General features: G+C 46.2%; 1 protein-coding gene across 1 annotated transcript in view; it reads left to right on the top strand.

Annotated features, from left to right (window-relative positions):
* Positions 1–828: 828 nt before the first annotated feature.
* The window catches only part of kmt2a (lysine (K)-specific methyltransferase 2A), a 38403-nt gene continuing 23546 nt past the window's right edge, over positions 829–15685 (top strand). Inside the window, exons 1-3 of the mRNA XM_072692110.1 lie at positions 829–1074; positions 11712–11781; positions 12131–15504. Of these exons, the coding sequence (XP_072548211.1) occupies positions 829–1074; positions 11712–11781; positions 12131–15504 (3690 nt within the window). The remainder of the gene's footprint in view (positions 1075–11711; positions 11782–12130; positions 15505–15685) is intronic.

Genomic DNA, 15685 nt, shown 5'->3' on the forward strand with positions numbered 1-15685 from the left:
ATTTGCATTCACTTTTTTGAATGGTCCATTACCTTGATTGTAAGGATGTTTAAGATGATTTTATTCTAATAATCTCAGTTGCTGTTGTATGAATGTTTGTATAGACATGATCTAGTGATTTTAGTGTTATGTTAGTGTGTTACTGCATTAGAATATATTTTAATTGAAAATGCTGGTCATTACTGTTATACTGACAGTAAATGCTGAACTTTAATGAACTCTAATCTACATAAGAAACCCTCTCTGAGAGATTTACTCTAATACACTGGTGTGATCTTTAGTTTAACTGGGTGTAATGTGATGGGCTTACCCTGTTAGGCACCTAGTGCACCTGTGATAAGCACTCCTATACACATATTATAATCAGCTTGTATGGAAATCAGTAGAGGTGAGCCTTTTTGACTGAATTGTCTTACTTGAATCTCCAGCACTGGCAAAAGTTAAGAGTGAACCGACGTTACGGTGGAGGAAAGTCTTTTAAGTAACCTAGTTAAAAGATATTCCTCCATTTATGAAGACTCGCCTTATTTGCCTTTTCTGGCTGCGTTTGTCCGTTTCGCTAGCTACGTTTTTCTGGGTGTGTGTTTAGTCTGTTTTTTTGGAAAGTGTCGTTTTCTCTTGGGTATTAGCAGCGAACCTGCGTACACACATAATTATTCTGGTGCTGGGATGTTGTAAAATGCGAAGTAGGGGTCCATGTTACCGCCGCCCCGAAACATGGATATGCAGTTCTCGCCGCTTGTCGAGAGTGGCAGCTCTCTGAAATCGCTGGTTCGGGGCTACGCCCACCGAGCTCCCTGATCCTAGGGCAGGCAGGCAGAGTGTAAAATGGCGCACAGCTGTCGGTGGCGGTTCCCTGCTCGGCCCGGAGGGAGCAGCAGCTCGGGCGCGGGGAGGAAAGCGGGCCGGATCCGGGTCACCGCTTCTCTCCGAAACGGCTCGGGGACTCATCCGACGGCGAGCGGGCTCGGCCCCGGTTTCGACGCCGCGCTGCAAGTGTCCGCTGCGATCGGCAGCAACCTGCAGAAATTTCGGGATGTTTTGGGGGAGTCGAGCGGCTCAAGCAGCGGGGAGGTGAGATACGCGGGACCCGTCCTCCTTGTAGCTAACTTAGCCGTTTTAGGTGCGCACGCCTGGGCTGGAGGAGCGAGAGCTGGAGACCACTCGCTGCTACTGCAAGTTACCTGGGCTTGCTGCGCACTCACTCGAGCCCTTGAACAGTTATTTTGCTCCGCGCAGACACACACATGCCTCCATCCATGTGCTGTTTTCTGCCCCTCTCTCTCTCTCTCTCTCCCTCTCCCTCTCCCCCTCGCTCTCTCTCGCTCTGACTTAGCCAGCTAGCGATTAGCGAGCTAAGGCAACTTACTAAGAGCTGTGAAGGGTGACAGTCTGGGGAGATGGGAGGCGGATTAGTTCATTTGGGTCCGTTTTCCCAGCCTTTACTGACTGCCCGGGTGCTTTTAACGCTCGCTGGGTTTAAGTTAGCTAGCTAGGCAGCGGCTGAGAAGTGTGAAGGATGTGGCCCTGCGAGTACAGCCCCAATGTTTTGACAGAGTAGAGAGTTGGAGATCCTACTGATGGCTCGTTGCTAACGTAGCTGACCCGGGTCTACCGAACATCGTCACTTAGCCACGGGTTGCTAGCTAACTTAACACGATGCTACTAGTGCTAGCTACTTTAGTAGCTAGTAAACTGCATTGAGACGAGAAACACTGCTCTGACTGTAGCAAACAGTCCAACTTTAGGCTGTACGTGAATACGTAGAGATAGCTAGCTAGCGAACAGCAGGAGCAGGGGCAGGGGCGCAGAAAAACACCTAAGGTAACAGGAGCCTGGCCAGGAGCCCTTATGCTAGCAGTGTTTTAAAGCATCACATGTGGATAAACAAACTAGCCAGCTAATTCCAGCTCGGTCTTGAGTTAGTTTAGAGTTAGTTAGCTAGCTAGCTAACGTTTGGATAAAATGTATGGTTTGCTTAAGGTTCAGGTTCAAGTTCAGGTTAAAGTTAAACTTAGCTGCCCACTATGGATTTAGCCCTATAGACTCGGTGCACCGCAGCTCGGCTCACAACAAACAAGCTTACCAGTCCTAAACACAGACCTGCTACTAACTAGATAGCTAGACACCCTGGTGTGCATCTTAGAGGAGCGGAACAGCATTCATCTGCTTGTTAAAAAAGCACGTTATGAATGAGAGAGACTTGCAGATGCTTCTGACAGCCTCCAAAGCTGATCATCTCTGGGAGCTGACAGCGCTCAGACCCTCATAACTAACGTAGCTACTTCTGAAATCAACAACGTCCGTATAATCGTGCTTTCGGTGGGGACTTTCAGTGATGGCGAATTAAATGAGCTTGTGTAAGGCAGCTAGATACGTTAGTTAAAGTTATTTATCAAAGCTAGCTAGTTACTCTAGCTATCTAACGCATTCAGACGTGGAGTGCCTTCGTAGTTATTAGCTTGCTATCAGCGGCCCTTGGCGTATCTCGATAATGCTAGCTAGGTAGGTTAGCCACAACAGCACAGCTGCCATTATTTTTCTATGAGTTTCGCGATTAGCAGACAGACAGCGATTAGTATCGGGGTTTAATAGTTCAGCCTGGCTCTTGGGCACAATCTGTGCGGCTTTAATGTAGTCTAGACCTTCGTGTGGAAACGCTTTTGGGGTTTTTTTTAGTTCTCCTCAAGCCTCTTCAGCTGGCACGGTTTAATGTTGGCTAACGTTTGCTAGCGTGTTAGCAGTTGCTGATGATGATGCACAGGAAAATGGGAGGTGGACATGTTTTTTTTTTTTTCTCTTAGCACAGACTGCGTAGTACCGAGATGAATTCGGAGAAAACCTGCAAATACTGGAAACATGAATTCACAGAATTAAAAACAGGGGGCTGTGCTGTGCTATGAGCACCATATGGGCTATATTATCGCTGTAACGAGCGCACTTGCGGGGACAGCTAAAGGTGCTACAATAACAACGCGCCGTTTTGACGGAGCTTGTGTGTGTGTGTGTGTGTGTGTGTGTGTGTGTGTGTGTGTGTGTATGGGGGTGTGTACTGCTACGAACCAGCTACCATCTTCCTTTTTCGTGATGAGCACGCTTACGAGGCGAGGGGTGGGAGTTGCACGCCATGGTGCTGTGGACCAAACTCGCAGCAGAAACGTGAGGCTGTCTGAAAGCACAGCACGTTGTAGATTAAAAAGAAAAATAAATATATAAAATATAAAAATTGCATGGCTTTAGGCGGTCTTGAAAAATGGAAAAACCATCAGCTTTTATTACCATCATTTATTACCATTATAATGTCCATTTTACCATCAGCTTATTCTGTTTTTCTGCCTTCTTGCACTTTCATCACTGGGACAAGGGGTGTGGATGTGAGTCTGTGTGGGTGTGTGGGGAGGTGGGTGGGTGTGTGGGTGGGGGGTGGTCCAGTGTGCTTTGCCTCCCCATCTGTTCCAGTCAGACTTTGAAAGTGTGTATGAGTAAAATAAGAACACTATGTAAAATGCATAAGTGCTATACAAGGCGGACAGACGGCCAGAGTCCCAGTGGAACTTGCGGCTCATGGAAGTTGCGGACACAGCATTGTGATTTCATTCAGCGGGGATGTTGCGCCTGGCCAGGATTGTTCTGGCTCATCGCAGCCTGCTGAGCTCAGAGAGCAGCCTGAGGCCAGCATACACTCGGTAAACAGAAGGACGCCGAGCCCCTCCTTCGAACCGGACCCGAATCCCGCTGCTCAGATCTTCTGGGTCTCAATAGGAATTCGTTTGTTGTGGATGCCTTTTTAGGCTGCTGAGTCCACATGCGTGGGTCACTGATGCTGCATAGTTACTCAACTCCAGCTTGGTTTTGAGGAGCATGCATCTTAAAAACCAGGCTCCCAGGCAGCCATTAAGGATGCATCCCCACTTAAGTCTTTTTTTTTTTTTTTTTCTGTTTAGCTAGGGACGCCATTTGGCTTGCCTTTTGGTGTCCAGAATAAGTAATCCTGCTCACCAAAGTAGAATGAGGATCACTATCAAGGCCTCATACAAAAGTGTCGCTGAATAGATACAGCAAATGAATGCTTTGCTCCACTGGTTTCAAATGAATGGTGTAGCTTATACACAGAGGGAAAAGGTCCAGCAGGTGTTTGGCCTATTTATGTGGAGAGGGCCCTGTCTCCAAGCCCCCCACCCCCTCCAACTACCACCACCCCCCATCCCAGACAGCGTGTGGATCATAGCAGGAAGCTTTGTGTCTGCCTTTATTCCAGTCTTTAAGAAGCACAGGCGGCTGAAAGAGCACAGGCGCGGATATCAAAGGGTGAAGAGCGGGCCCTCCTCCCCCAGGGACAGCGCTGGGAGGAGAATTGGATGCAGGCCCTCCCATCCATGGCTTTATTCTACTTTTTCTTTTTGTAGGCGGGCAGTCGGAGGAGTTTCTCTCCTGCTTTTCAGGGGGGTTTGTTGTTAGGTGGGGTGGGGTGGGGTGAGGTGGGGTGGGGGGGGGGATCAGGAGGTGGCAGCGGCAGCCGTTGAGTACAGGGAGCCACGCTCTCTCCCGTTTTTATGTCCCTCATTACACCTCGCAGGAGGCGCGTCTTTTTGTTTTTATCACGCCTCCGTCTTAAAGCTGCAGCCACCCAGTCGTGTGGGTGTTAGGTGTTAGGTGTTGGAACATGGTGTCTGTACAGTCTCAGTTCAGGGCGCGCACGGTGTGTGTGTGGGTAAAACGAGAGGCACAGGGTTTTATTTGCATGTAAAGGGAAATTTCTCCAGGCGCCTTTGAAGTGTTTCTGCAAGGCTGAGAAGATGGAGAGTGAAGGCTGATAGGAATTCCCCTTCTGTCGTCGTGTTTTCACTGGGGGTAGCGAAACAAACCAGGTGTGTGTTTCACACACCCTGGTGCGGTCTTTCCCTTTTGGGCTATTAGGTTGTTTGCTAATATTTTGAAATGTATAATGTATGCTTAGCGGGGATGCACCTGTTGTGATTCCGGTTTCTTTACCCGCCCTGTGGCTGATGGTTGATTTAAATAGGCCGATTTTTAGTAGCCCGGTTTTAACCCAAAGCTCACACTGTGTGGGCCAAACAAACACATGAAGCACAATAGCACATTTCCGGTGTTTTTGCATCCTATATTCTTATACGAAGAATCTGTTTCCTGTTTGAATAACATCCGATCAAACAATCAGCTGCTACTGAAAAGTAAGGGGCAACTTTAATGCATATCACCAAAAAACAAAGAATAAAAGGTCAGTTGCCTGCTTGGAGCAAAAGTTAGCTGATTCCAATGTTGACATTTCTAATGTCATAGTAGGGGTGTCTACATATGTGCGTTCTGCTTATATGCTGATGCTAAAAGTCTAATTTTTTACATTTTTTCCAAAACTAACCAGACAACAGTTGCTTTTTACACAACCTCACTTTATCTGTTCGGGTTAACCAGGCTGTTGTTGATCTGTAAAAGCACTCCATGCAAAAACACTTCTTATATGGGCAGGGCTACACTGCTGTAGGTGGAATAGGCGGATTTATGTAAATGTGTAAAAGTGAATTTAGCTGTTTTTACAGCTTAGTTTCTCTACATGGACTGTATGAACTAAGGAGTGAGTGAAGTATGTAGAACCTCTAATAAATCCATTATGCACATATATTGATATATGCTTACTTTCTGACTTGATACAGTTTGCGATTGACATTTTTTAAAGATGTTAGAATGATGCTATAGCTCTGTGATTAGACACAGACTGCTTCAGTTGAAAGTTCTACAGTAGGACTTCGTCTGTGTTAGCTGTGTCACCCTGTAATAAAATCACCTCCTAAAAATCACAACAACCACAGTTTATATTTGATTTAAAAGAAGCTCAGTCATTTGACCGTGGGCATGACCCTCCCATCTCAGCCCGCTTTACTTTAATAGCTGCATGCAGATGTCTCACAGCCAGTGTGTTTTTTTTTTTTTTTTTTTTTTTTTTTTTTTTTAACATAACCAAAGGCGGTAAATGAGAGACCCTCAGAAGAGACTGAGGGGCGCATCAGTTGTGCAGTTTCATATTCCAGGAACACAGTTTCAAAGACACCCTGATTTTCATAGTCCTAGTACTTTGATATGTTTCTTTACATAGCAGTAGAATGAACATCAGGCAGACAACTTATTTATTTATTTCTTTTTAACCAGGTTTAATTTGGAGGATTGGAGCCATCAGCAGCTGTCAAAACTGCAGATCCTTTAGGGAAAATGGGTTCAGCAAATTAGTCGTAGACCTCATATCATATATCCTGGGACGTACAGTTAATGATCAGTTGCGTTGCTTGATGTGGATATGAGAGTCTGCAGTGATTATAGGGGTTTGTGTATGTTTAGTAAGGTTGGCCACACACAGTAGTGTAATTATGTTCCATCCCGGAGAGGGAGAGTTGCCAGGTTTCCCTGTGCTTGCCAGTTTATGCCTAGTTCTCGAGTTAACTGCCATGTTGAACTTTCCTGGGTTTGTGACCATCTGCTCAGGATGGGATGCGTCATGACTGCATGTAAACAAATCGCCTGCTTGTTAACCTTTTGTTAACTGAGGCTGACAGATGGCCCAAAAGTGTGTTTGTGTGATCGTTTTCGGGATGAAGTGTCTGAGTCCAGTCCATGCTGCCCTTTCTGGTCCGTGGCTGGTGGCCGGACTGTTCTTTTATAAGCCGCTCACTGTAGTCTAGGACGCTTTAGATGAACCCCAACTCAGGAGTGTTTGTAAGGAAGTATGGGAAAGCACAGTATTTGAAGCTTGTCTGAGCTTTGTACTCAGAGGCCTGTCATAGCACTTAAGCAGCATGCTTCGGCAATAGAAACCGTATCATGGAAAAATGAATACACCTCCCTTTTTAGAATGAAAGCGTTTGATGTACTAGTCTAAAAACATACTGGTCGCTCCCCAGTCCAGAAAGGCACATTCAGCGCTGCGCTTATAAGGAGTTCTTCAGCTCTGACTGCTTTTAAAATGAGGCGCAAGTACAGATATCCAATCAGAACGGAGTTTATTTACATAAATTATTCCTGACTACATCCGTAGCGAGAACCAGCAGTTCAATTCTGAACCATATTGAAAGGGAGGAAACTGGCCTTGTTCAAATGAATCAGTTCTTCAAATGAAACATTGCAGTTCATTGCAGCATTTTAGCAGTGTTTACATATGGCACTGTTGGTGCACATATTGTCTGTGTTTTAGAAGTTAGTGATGCATGTTGCAAAGTGTGGAAAGTGGTGAGAGATATTTCTGCCATATCGCCCCCACACCACGTTGTAATGGATACAAAGCACAGGTAAAGCAACAGTTCCTCATTTAAACGAGGCTGTGACTTTCTAAAAATAGACTGTTGAGGAAATCACTGTCAAAAAGAATTAAATAAAGTAAGATGATGGAATAATGGTCTGACATCCAATCAGAGAGCTGTAACTGTGCAAGTTCTGCAGTTACTTCACCGTTGTTGTATCCAGGTCTTTTTTTTAATTGGGTTTAATTCATGAAGTGCAGAATTTATCAAGGTAACATATTCCAGTAGTGCTCAGTGCGACTCACAAGAAGTCTTTTTCAGGTCAGTCCTAAGAATGAGGTAGGAAAGAATAACAAGTGTTTATAGTTCACGCTCACCCATTTGCCACAGTGTCCCTCCCCCTTCTTGCACTCGGAGCAGGTGTCTTGTGTGCTGGCCGTGCGGGGTGTCGCTTTCTCGAGCCCAGTATCTCTGAGCTCCCCGTCTGCCTCGGCCGTGGGCGTTGATTGAGCAGCCCTGCCTGCAGGCGGAGAGACAGGAACTTGTAATGCGTGGGCGGTGTTGTTTAGATTAGCTTTACGTGTGTGCTTGTCGGCCACTGAGCCTTTTTCATCTCCCTGAATCTGTGCTGCAGCTACTGCTGCTGCTGCTGGTGTGGTCAATGCAATGCTGTGCCCAACCCCTCTCTCTTCCTCTCTCACTCTCACACACACATCCTCTCCCTGCCTCGTTCTCCCTCTCCTGTCACTGGATGTTGTTTACATCTTGGTGTGTGTGTGTGTGTGTGTGTGTGTGTGTGTGTGTGTGTGTGTGTGTGTGTGTGTGTGTGTGTGTGTGTGTGTGTGAGAGCCAGAGGCAGAGTAGCACTGTCATTGAGAGCTCCTCGTGCTGTCATAGTGACTCTGAGCTGCAATCCTTCCTTAAGCACTCCACTACTACCAGCACACATGGAAGCACTGCAGTGCAATGTTTTCAGTCAGAGCTCTCATCATAGAGGATGAAGAGAAGACTCCTGGGACTTTGAGAGTGTTTTGAATGCCAGTCCTGATTGTCTTCTGCCACTTACAATGAATCATATATTTGATTTCAATTCGATTTTTGGCTTCTGTGATTAGATTGGCGCAAAAGGTTGCAGTTAATGCATTTCATTTGTGTTGCTGTTTCAACACCAACATCTGCTGGTTTGTTCACAGGGCCTGGTCCATCACAGGCATTTCAGCACCCTGCAGAGTTAACCCTGTAAACCACAGCCTTATTTCCGAGTTTTGATACTATCTTCTGTTCAGTGCCTACTAATTCAGTGCAAACGGTTTATCCAGTACCTGCTCATTTCCCACATACAGATTATTTAGTACCTACTAATTAAGTGCCTTCTAATTGTTTAGTATCTGCTCATTTCGTACATACAAATTATTTAGTACCTACTAATTAAGTGTGTACTAATTATACAGTATCTGCTTAATTCATGCATTTAAATGATTTAGTACCTACTAATTTAGTGCGTACGGATTATTCAGTACCTGCTCATTTCGCACATACAGATTATTTAGTACCTACTAATTAAGTGTGTACTAATTATTCAGTATCTGCTCATTTCATACATACAAATTATTTAGTACCTACTAATTTAGTGCATACTGATTATTCAGTACCTGCTCATTTAATACATACGGATGATTCGAAATTGTTCAGTATCTACTAATTATTCAGTTCCTACTCATTAATTAGTGTTTATACTCATTATTCAGTTTGTATTAATTGTTCAGTATGTACTAATTATTCAGAATCTCCTATGAATCTGCTAATATGCTATTTGTCAGTTGATATATGTGCCAACATACAGGTCTTTAGGGTTGAAAAGGTTGAAGGGCCTGTAATGTAGTATGTGAACAATGCTCAAGTTTCCTAAAGGTGCCCCACCATCCATGCAGACCAAACACTGCTATCATTTAAAAGCTGCACACTTTTAATCAGCCTACAGGTGCATAGCCCCACCTGATCACACTGAAGTTATAAGGAGTGTTTCAGGTCCGAGTGCTTTTTGAATGAGGGCAGGCAGAACAGAGTTCATTTACATATTAGTGTTTGTTGCATAGTAATAAAACACAGCTTGTTTAGTTGTAACAGATACTGAAAGGGAGGTGATGGTCAATTAACACTGAATTAGGACCAGTTTTTGTACATAAAACATCAAACACCTTGAGTGGACCTCAGGGGGAAATTATTAAAATGCAGAAGATGAGCCTATAGTGGATATTTATCCACTTAAATTCTTAAGTGTCCTTATGTGAGTATTTTAAGTAGGTACTAAATAATTTATAGTAATTAATGAATAATAAGTCTCACCTGATTTTTCACAAAATTACTATCTGTACTAGTTAAATAGAGGTAGCTTCATTGAAAAATGTGAGTATCCATTAACCACAAGATAAACCACTGTATAATAGGCCTATGCATGAGACATGAGCCATCTTCTCATTCAAATGAAATATTTATATGTGAAGAATTGTTTAATTTTATGACCTTGTTCTCTTGTCTGCTGAGGCAGCGTTTTTGCTGAATAAAGGTTGCTGTTGTCCAATCTTGATTGATTGGACAGTCATCACAAGGGACCATGAAAGCCTCTACAGGTCATCGTCCATCAGTTTTATAGCTGTGGAGAAGAACTCAGTCAACATTTTTGAAAGCCCCAGCCTGCCATCAGTAGCCGGAGCCTGAGAGAGCACAGCAGGCCCTGCTCCCTCTCCCCACATCACTTCAGTGTTATGCTGGCTGGGACACAGACGTCTGCTAGTTGATGCATCAGAGCTGGGTACCCCAGGTTATCAATTGATGCATCGGCAGAAGTTCGTAAAAGGGGTGATGACTGGTTTCGTTATGTGTCAGTTTTGGCATGTGTCAGTCCTCACCCTCTCAGTGTCAGGAGCATTACATGTGATGGAGAGTATTAATCAGCGGGTTGAGTAATTGGTTAAATTTGGGAAGGAAAATTGGGTAAAAATGACAAACATAAATAAAGAAATAAATGCATTGCTTAGCTCTAGCAGACGAGTCTAGATGGTAGCTGCTCTACAAACTCTTAACTGCAGCCCCACAGGCTGCTATAAATAAAGATGAAATGAAATGCCCCGCAAGACTTCCGAATCAACACAAAGGACTGTGTGGAGAAGATGCCGACGTTAATCATCCTGTTAGAGAGTTCAGTTCTGTGGATTACATGGAGGATCCAGCTGTAACACCTGCTTACTCAGGTCTGCTTAGGCCTTTAGCAAACAAGATACATTACTGTCTAAATCTGGCAGTGAAGATGCTAGCTGCTGTTCAGTAGTAGTATTGAAGCGCTTTCATGAATTCTACACTGTGAAACGAGCATAATGTGACCCTTGGACACGTTCTTGTAATCAGTCTAATAGAATGCCACGTTAACCCTTACATCTGTCTGGTGTAGTCATGAACTACAGTCATCCTCTGCAGTGTAAGCCCAGTGAGAAATTGGAGTGTGGACATCAGTGGAACAGTTACATTGCTTCTAAAATAGGTTTGGAATTATGACCTACCTAAACTGTTGTGACAGAATTAGATCAGAAGAACTATAAATGGCTTTCGTAATCAGTGCTCCTCCCACTATCCCTTGTCCTAGGCCCAGGGAAGGCTGCAAAATATTAAGTAATCCTGTAGTGCTGAGCTCCAGTCACTGTATTTGTACAGCTTACCAGTTATCAGGTGATGTCTTTTTCAGCAGACAGGTACTAGCAAGGTGTATTAATAACTGGAGATGCACCAGTATGTCTGTATCTACCTGGAACCTATATACCTATACCTATATCAATATAGGTCCGAGTGAGCGCTGTAGTTGGTGTGGCTAAGCTGGGGACATGGCGCTACCCATGTTTTCTGCACAGTGATTCTACATCGGCAGTAGTTAAAAAAAGAGGCTATGGCTGGCTTCACATGTATCAGAGGAGACATGTTACAACCCTTCTCATGTCTGGAGCGTTGCTAATTCTAGGGGGAGCTATGAATGGCAGTTCACAAAAACCAAAATGTTGAGTTTTGAGTATGATGGAATAGTTCTTGTTTGCATTTATTTACATTAAACATATTCACTCACAGTTTCAAGTCTTTGTCCGGCACTTTCACTCTGTTTTGGGAATGTTTCATTCAAGTTTAGAATTCAGAAATGTCAATTAAAAAAAACAGAAATGGCAGAAATGGTTTGTAGAGCTGTTAGGGAGAGACCTTGTTTGGTTTCATATTGAGAATTACTATCGTTATGTGTGTTCTGCAACCTCAGGCTCCATGTTTGTCATGAAAATAGGTCGTAACTGAATGAATCAGCAAATAAAAGCTAAACGGTTCATGCAAGGTGACTCGTGCACCAGCAGTGCATCGCTTAAAGCAATGAGCTGCAGAAATGCCAGTAATGACTGATTTCTCCTGATTGTATCATATTGATTTTTATAGGAAGACGCGTTTGGAGGCTTTCGTACGTTCAGTGAAAACGGAAGAATACAGAGTCCAGGGAGCTCACCAGGTTAGTGTTTTTAACATAACTATTCACTATGTTTAATTTACAGTACTCAAAAGTCAGTTACTCTGCTGTAAAATATTTCATTTTCCTCAGTTTCATAATCCCTTAGTATACATTCTTTTTCTTAAAAAAACATTCAGCGGTTGTTCACTTGATAAGTGGATATACACATCTGTTTAATCTGCCAGTATAAGAATCTTGTAATTGTGAGTTCATTGGTAGCCCACAGTGAAGTCATATAATGCTTTTGTATTTATATTTGATGTGTCAGAATATTTCCCTGACCTTTCACAACCTTTCTGTCATGAGGGGGTTTCCTTTCAGTTTCTGAATGAATTGCTTTTTTTTTTAGTTGCTCTGACGCAGGAGAAGAAGCCCAGAGGCCGTCCCCCAAGAGCAACGACTGTACCGAAGTCGGCTACTGGAGTTGAACCTAAGCCTTCGTCTGTCATCGCCGTTCCTCATACAGAGAAGGTGAAACGGCCACCAGGAAGGCCCCCTGGCTCTGGTGAAAAAAGAAGAGGCCGTCCTCCTGCGTCTGCCAACCAGAGAAGTTGGACACAAAGTGGCCATGTATTACCTAACGACAGTAGGGATGCTGAGCTGGAACACAGCTCAAGTGCTGCACTTCGCAAGGACATGGTGGAGGATGACCGGGAAAAAAAGACCACAAAGCGAACTCCTCTTGGGTCTGTGCAGCAGCAGGGACCTGAGGCCAAGCTGCCCAAAATGGGCCGCGATTCCAAGGTGACCAAACTGAAGCGACTGCGGGATGTCAAGCTGAGCCCCCTTAAATCTGGTCTTTTAAAGGGTGTGCCAGTCCCTGTTGTGCCAAGGCGGAGGCGTGGCAGACCTCCCTCTGCTGAGCGCCTCAAAGCTGAGGCTGCTGCTGCTGCTGCTGCCCAGGCTTCTGCTTCCCCAGTCCAGGAGTTGTCTGCGGCAGAGCCTGGCACTGCCAAACAAAAGGCCTTCAGGGTTCGCCCAGAACGAGATTTTGACCCCCACACTCCACAGCATCTTAAGCTCAGGGCCTCTCATCCTGCTGATGAACGCACTAGCTCAGATCCTCATGATTCCTTATCAACAGACCCAGCCACACCTTCAAAACACGGAAGGCCTTTGGGTTTACGGCAAAGCCCTCGCCATATCAAGCCTGTGCGCATTGTGCCATCTTCCAAACGCACTGATGCCACTATTGCAAAGCAGCTACTGCAGCGGGCTAAGAAAGGGGCGCAGAAAAAGAAACTGTTAGAGAAGGAGACAGTTGGTACCCAGGGAGCAACAGGTATGGAGGCTGGTATTATGAGGAGGAAAAGAACACAGCTGAAAAACATTCGCCAGTTCATCATGCCTGTAGTAAGTACGGTGTCCCTGCGGATTATTAAGACCCCAAAGCGTTTCATTGAAGATGAAGCCAGCTTTGGCACTCCACCCCCACACATGAAAATTGCACGATTGGACTCCACGCCAGCTCCACCACCCCAGACCACAACGTCATCCTCTCCCACTCTGGTTTCCACAGCTCCAGCAACAACTGGAAATGCAGCCATTCCTGGAGCTGGACCTGCTGTTGAGACCCTTCCTCCTCCCCCTCCCCCTGCCCCCACTGTGAGCTCCACTGTTGTTGCAGCTGCGAGTCTCCTTAACAACAGTACCTGCAACAACAGCAATGGCCGTTTCAGTAGCAGCGCAGCATCCTGTGGCTCCAGTGCAGTGTCCCAACATTCCTCCCAGCTGTCCTCTGGAGAGTCCTCACGCTCCAGCAGCCCCAGTCTGGATGACTCCTCCTGCGACTCCCAGGTTTCGGACGGTACCCAGGCTCTCTCGGAGGAGCCTGACCAATCCCCTTCCTCTCAGGGAGAGAGGGAGGCCAGTATGCACCATGCCTCACATCCCCTGTCCCCACCATCAGAGCCTGAGACAGAGCACATGGTATTACTGGAGCCAACCCGACGAGGACGCAGAGGTCAGGGGCTCCGGAGAGGCAACCTTGTGGCACGTGGTCGGGGAAATCTGATGAGCGATAGAAAAAAGACCATCATCAGCCCTGCCACAGGTGTACTCATGTCCTCTTCTCAAGCAGGGTCACAACAGGCTTCTTCTACAGCCTCCTCTTCTTCCTCTCCACCGCCACCCCCTCTTCTCACTCCACCTCAGCCTCCTCAGTCAGCCTCATCCAATGCACCTGCCATCAGCGAACATCATCCCCACTCTGCCTGGATCATGCCTCATCCCATTGCTCCCTTCCTACCCTCTCCTCCGATACTCTCTGGTTCCCATGACAAGCGTCGCGCTATACTCCGGGAGCCCACATTCCGCTGGACGTCGGTGTCACGCTCAGAGCAATACTTCTCCTCTGCAAAGTATGCAAAGGAGGGCCTTATTCGCAAGCCCATCTTCGATAACTTCCGCCCTCCACCACTCACAGCTGAAGATGTGGGGCTGATCCCTCCTGGCCCTGGTGGAGGTGGTGTGGCACAAGGAGGTTTCCCAACACAAGGTGGGGCAGCTGGGTCAGGCACCAGGCTGTTTTCCCCTCTGCATCATCACCACCAGCATCCCTCATCTCGTTTTGAGCCACCACTCCAGAAACGCAGTCCGTTGCTCCGTGCTCCTCGCTTCACTCCCAGCGCTGCCCACTCCCGCATTTTTGAATCTGTCACTCTCCCATCTTCCTCAGGGAGCAGCCCTGGCTCGCTCTCTCCTCTTCAGGCCACATCACCATCCAACCGGACGCTACGACGCAGGAAGAGGAGGTCATTTGGGCTTTCACGTGGACAACCCAGGTCACCCTCGCACTCCATGACCACAAGGAGTGGCCAGTCAGGATCCCAGGCTGGAAAAAGCTCCTCTGAACTCCCCACACTGACCAGTTCTGTACCCACAAGTGTAACTGGCAACTCTAGTCCTTTACCTGGGGTTGCGGTTAGTCCCATTGCTCCAAGTGCCTTAACTCAGACCCCTTTCAACACCTTTCCTCCAGGCTCCCTTGGCCCCATCAGTCATGGAGCCTCTGATGGCCGAAGAGCAGCTGGATGCCTCGGTGTTGGTGGGAGTTCAGCCTCTTCCTCTTCACAGCTCTTCCCTCGTTTCGCTTCCAGTCCCCAAGGTCCAAGTGGAGGCACTGCTAAAGCAGGGCGAGAGCGAAGTGCGTCCACTTCAAGAGACACCTTTCCCAAGGAGAAAGAAAGGGAGACCGACAAAAGTAGAGAGCGTGAAAAGGAAAATAAACGTGAAGGGAAGAAAGACTGGGAAAGAAGAGGGAAGAGCCTCACTTCTGAAGGTCCTACCAATTCCACCGCAAGCCTTTTTGCTGTGGATGGCAAGGATGTTGAAGAATCTTTCACCCAGAAAAAGACTCCTGGGCAGAAGAAATCTGTGTCTGTTGACTCGGGTGCAGAGGCATCATCTGTCGATGCAAGTGCGGTCCAGTCAGTAAGGACGTTGTTATCCAAGGGCCGCCTGTCCAAAAAAGGCAGATCATTGGAGAAAGGTGTGGACGTGGAGGGAGTAGAGAAGGACAAGGACAGATCAAGTGTGCCCATCCAGCCAGGGCAGTCTGGGAAACCCCCCAGCACAGCATCACTAGGTTCCATGCTGGCTCATGCAGAAAAACAGCCGGTCACAGATAGGCGTGTGGCAGGTCTGCTGAAAAAGGCTAAAGCCCAGCTTTACAAGATAGAGAAGAGCAAATCATTGAAAACAGTGGATCAGCCTAAAGTGCAGGTTTGTTTCTGGAAATTATGTTTTCAGTTGTGTTTGTACAGCACCAAATGAAAAGAGCTGAATTTTTCAATTAGACATTTGATCTGTGAAAAAAATCTTTTTTGTGTGTGTCTAAAAAGTACTTCTAGCCACCAGAGACCAGCTAATTGTTCTGAAAAGCCATGCAGCATCAGTTTGTCTA

The sequence above is a fragment of the Salminus brasiliensis genome, chromosome 11 (assembly GCF_030463535.1).
Source record: "Salminus brasiliensis chromosome 11, fSalBra1.hap2, whole genome shotgun sequence".
Classification (NCBI taxonomy): domain Eukaryota; kingdom Metazoa; phylum Chordata; class Actinopteri; order Characiformes; family Bryconidae; genus Salminus; species Salminus brasiliensis.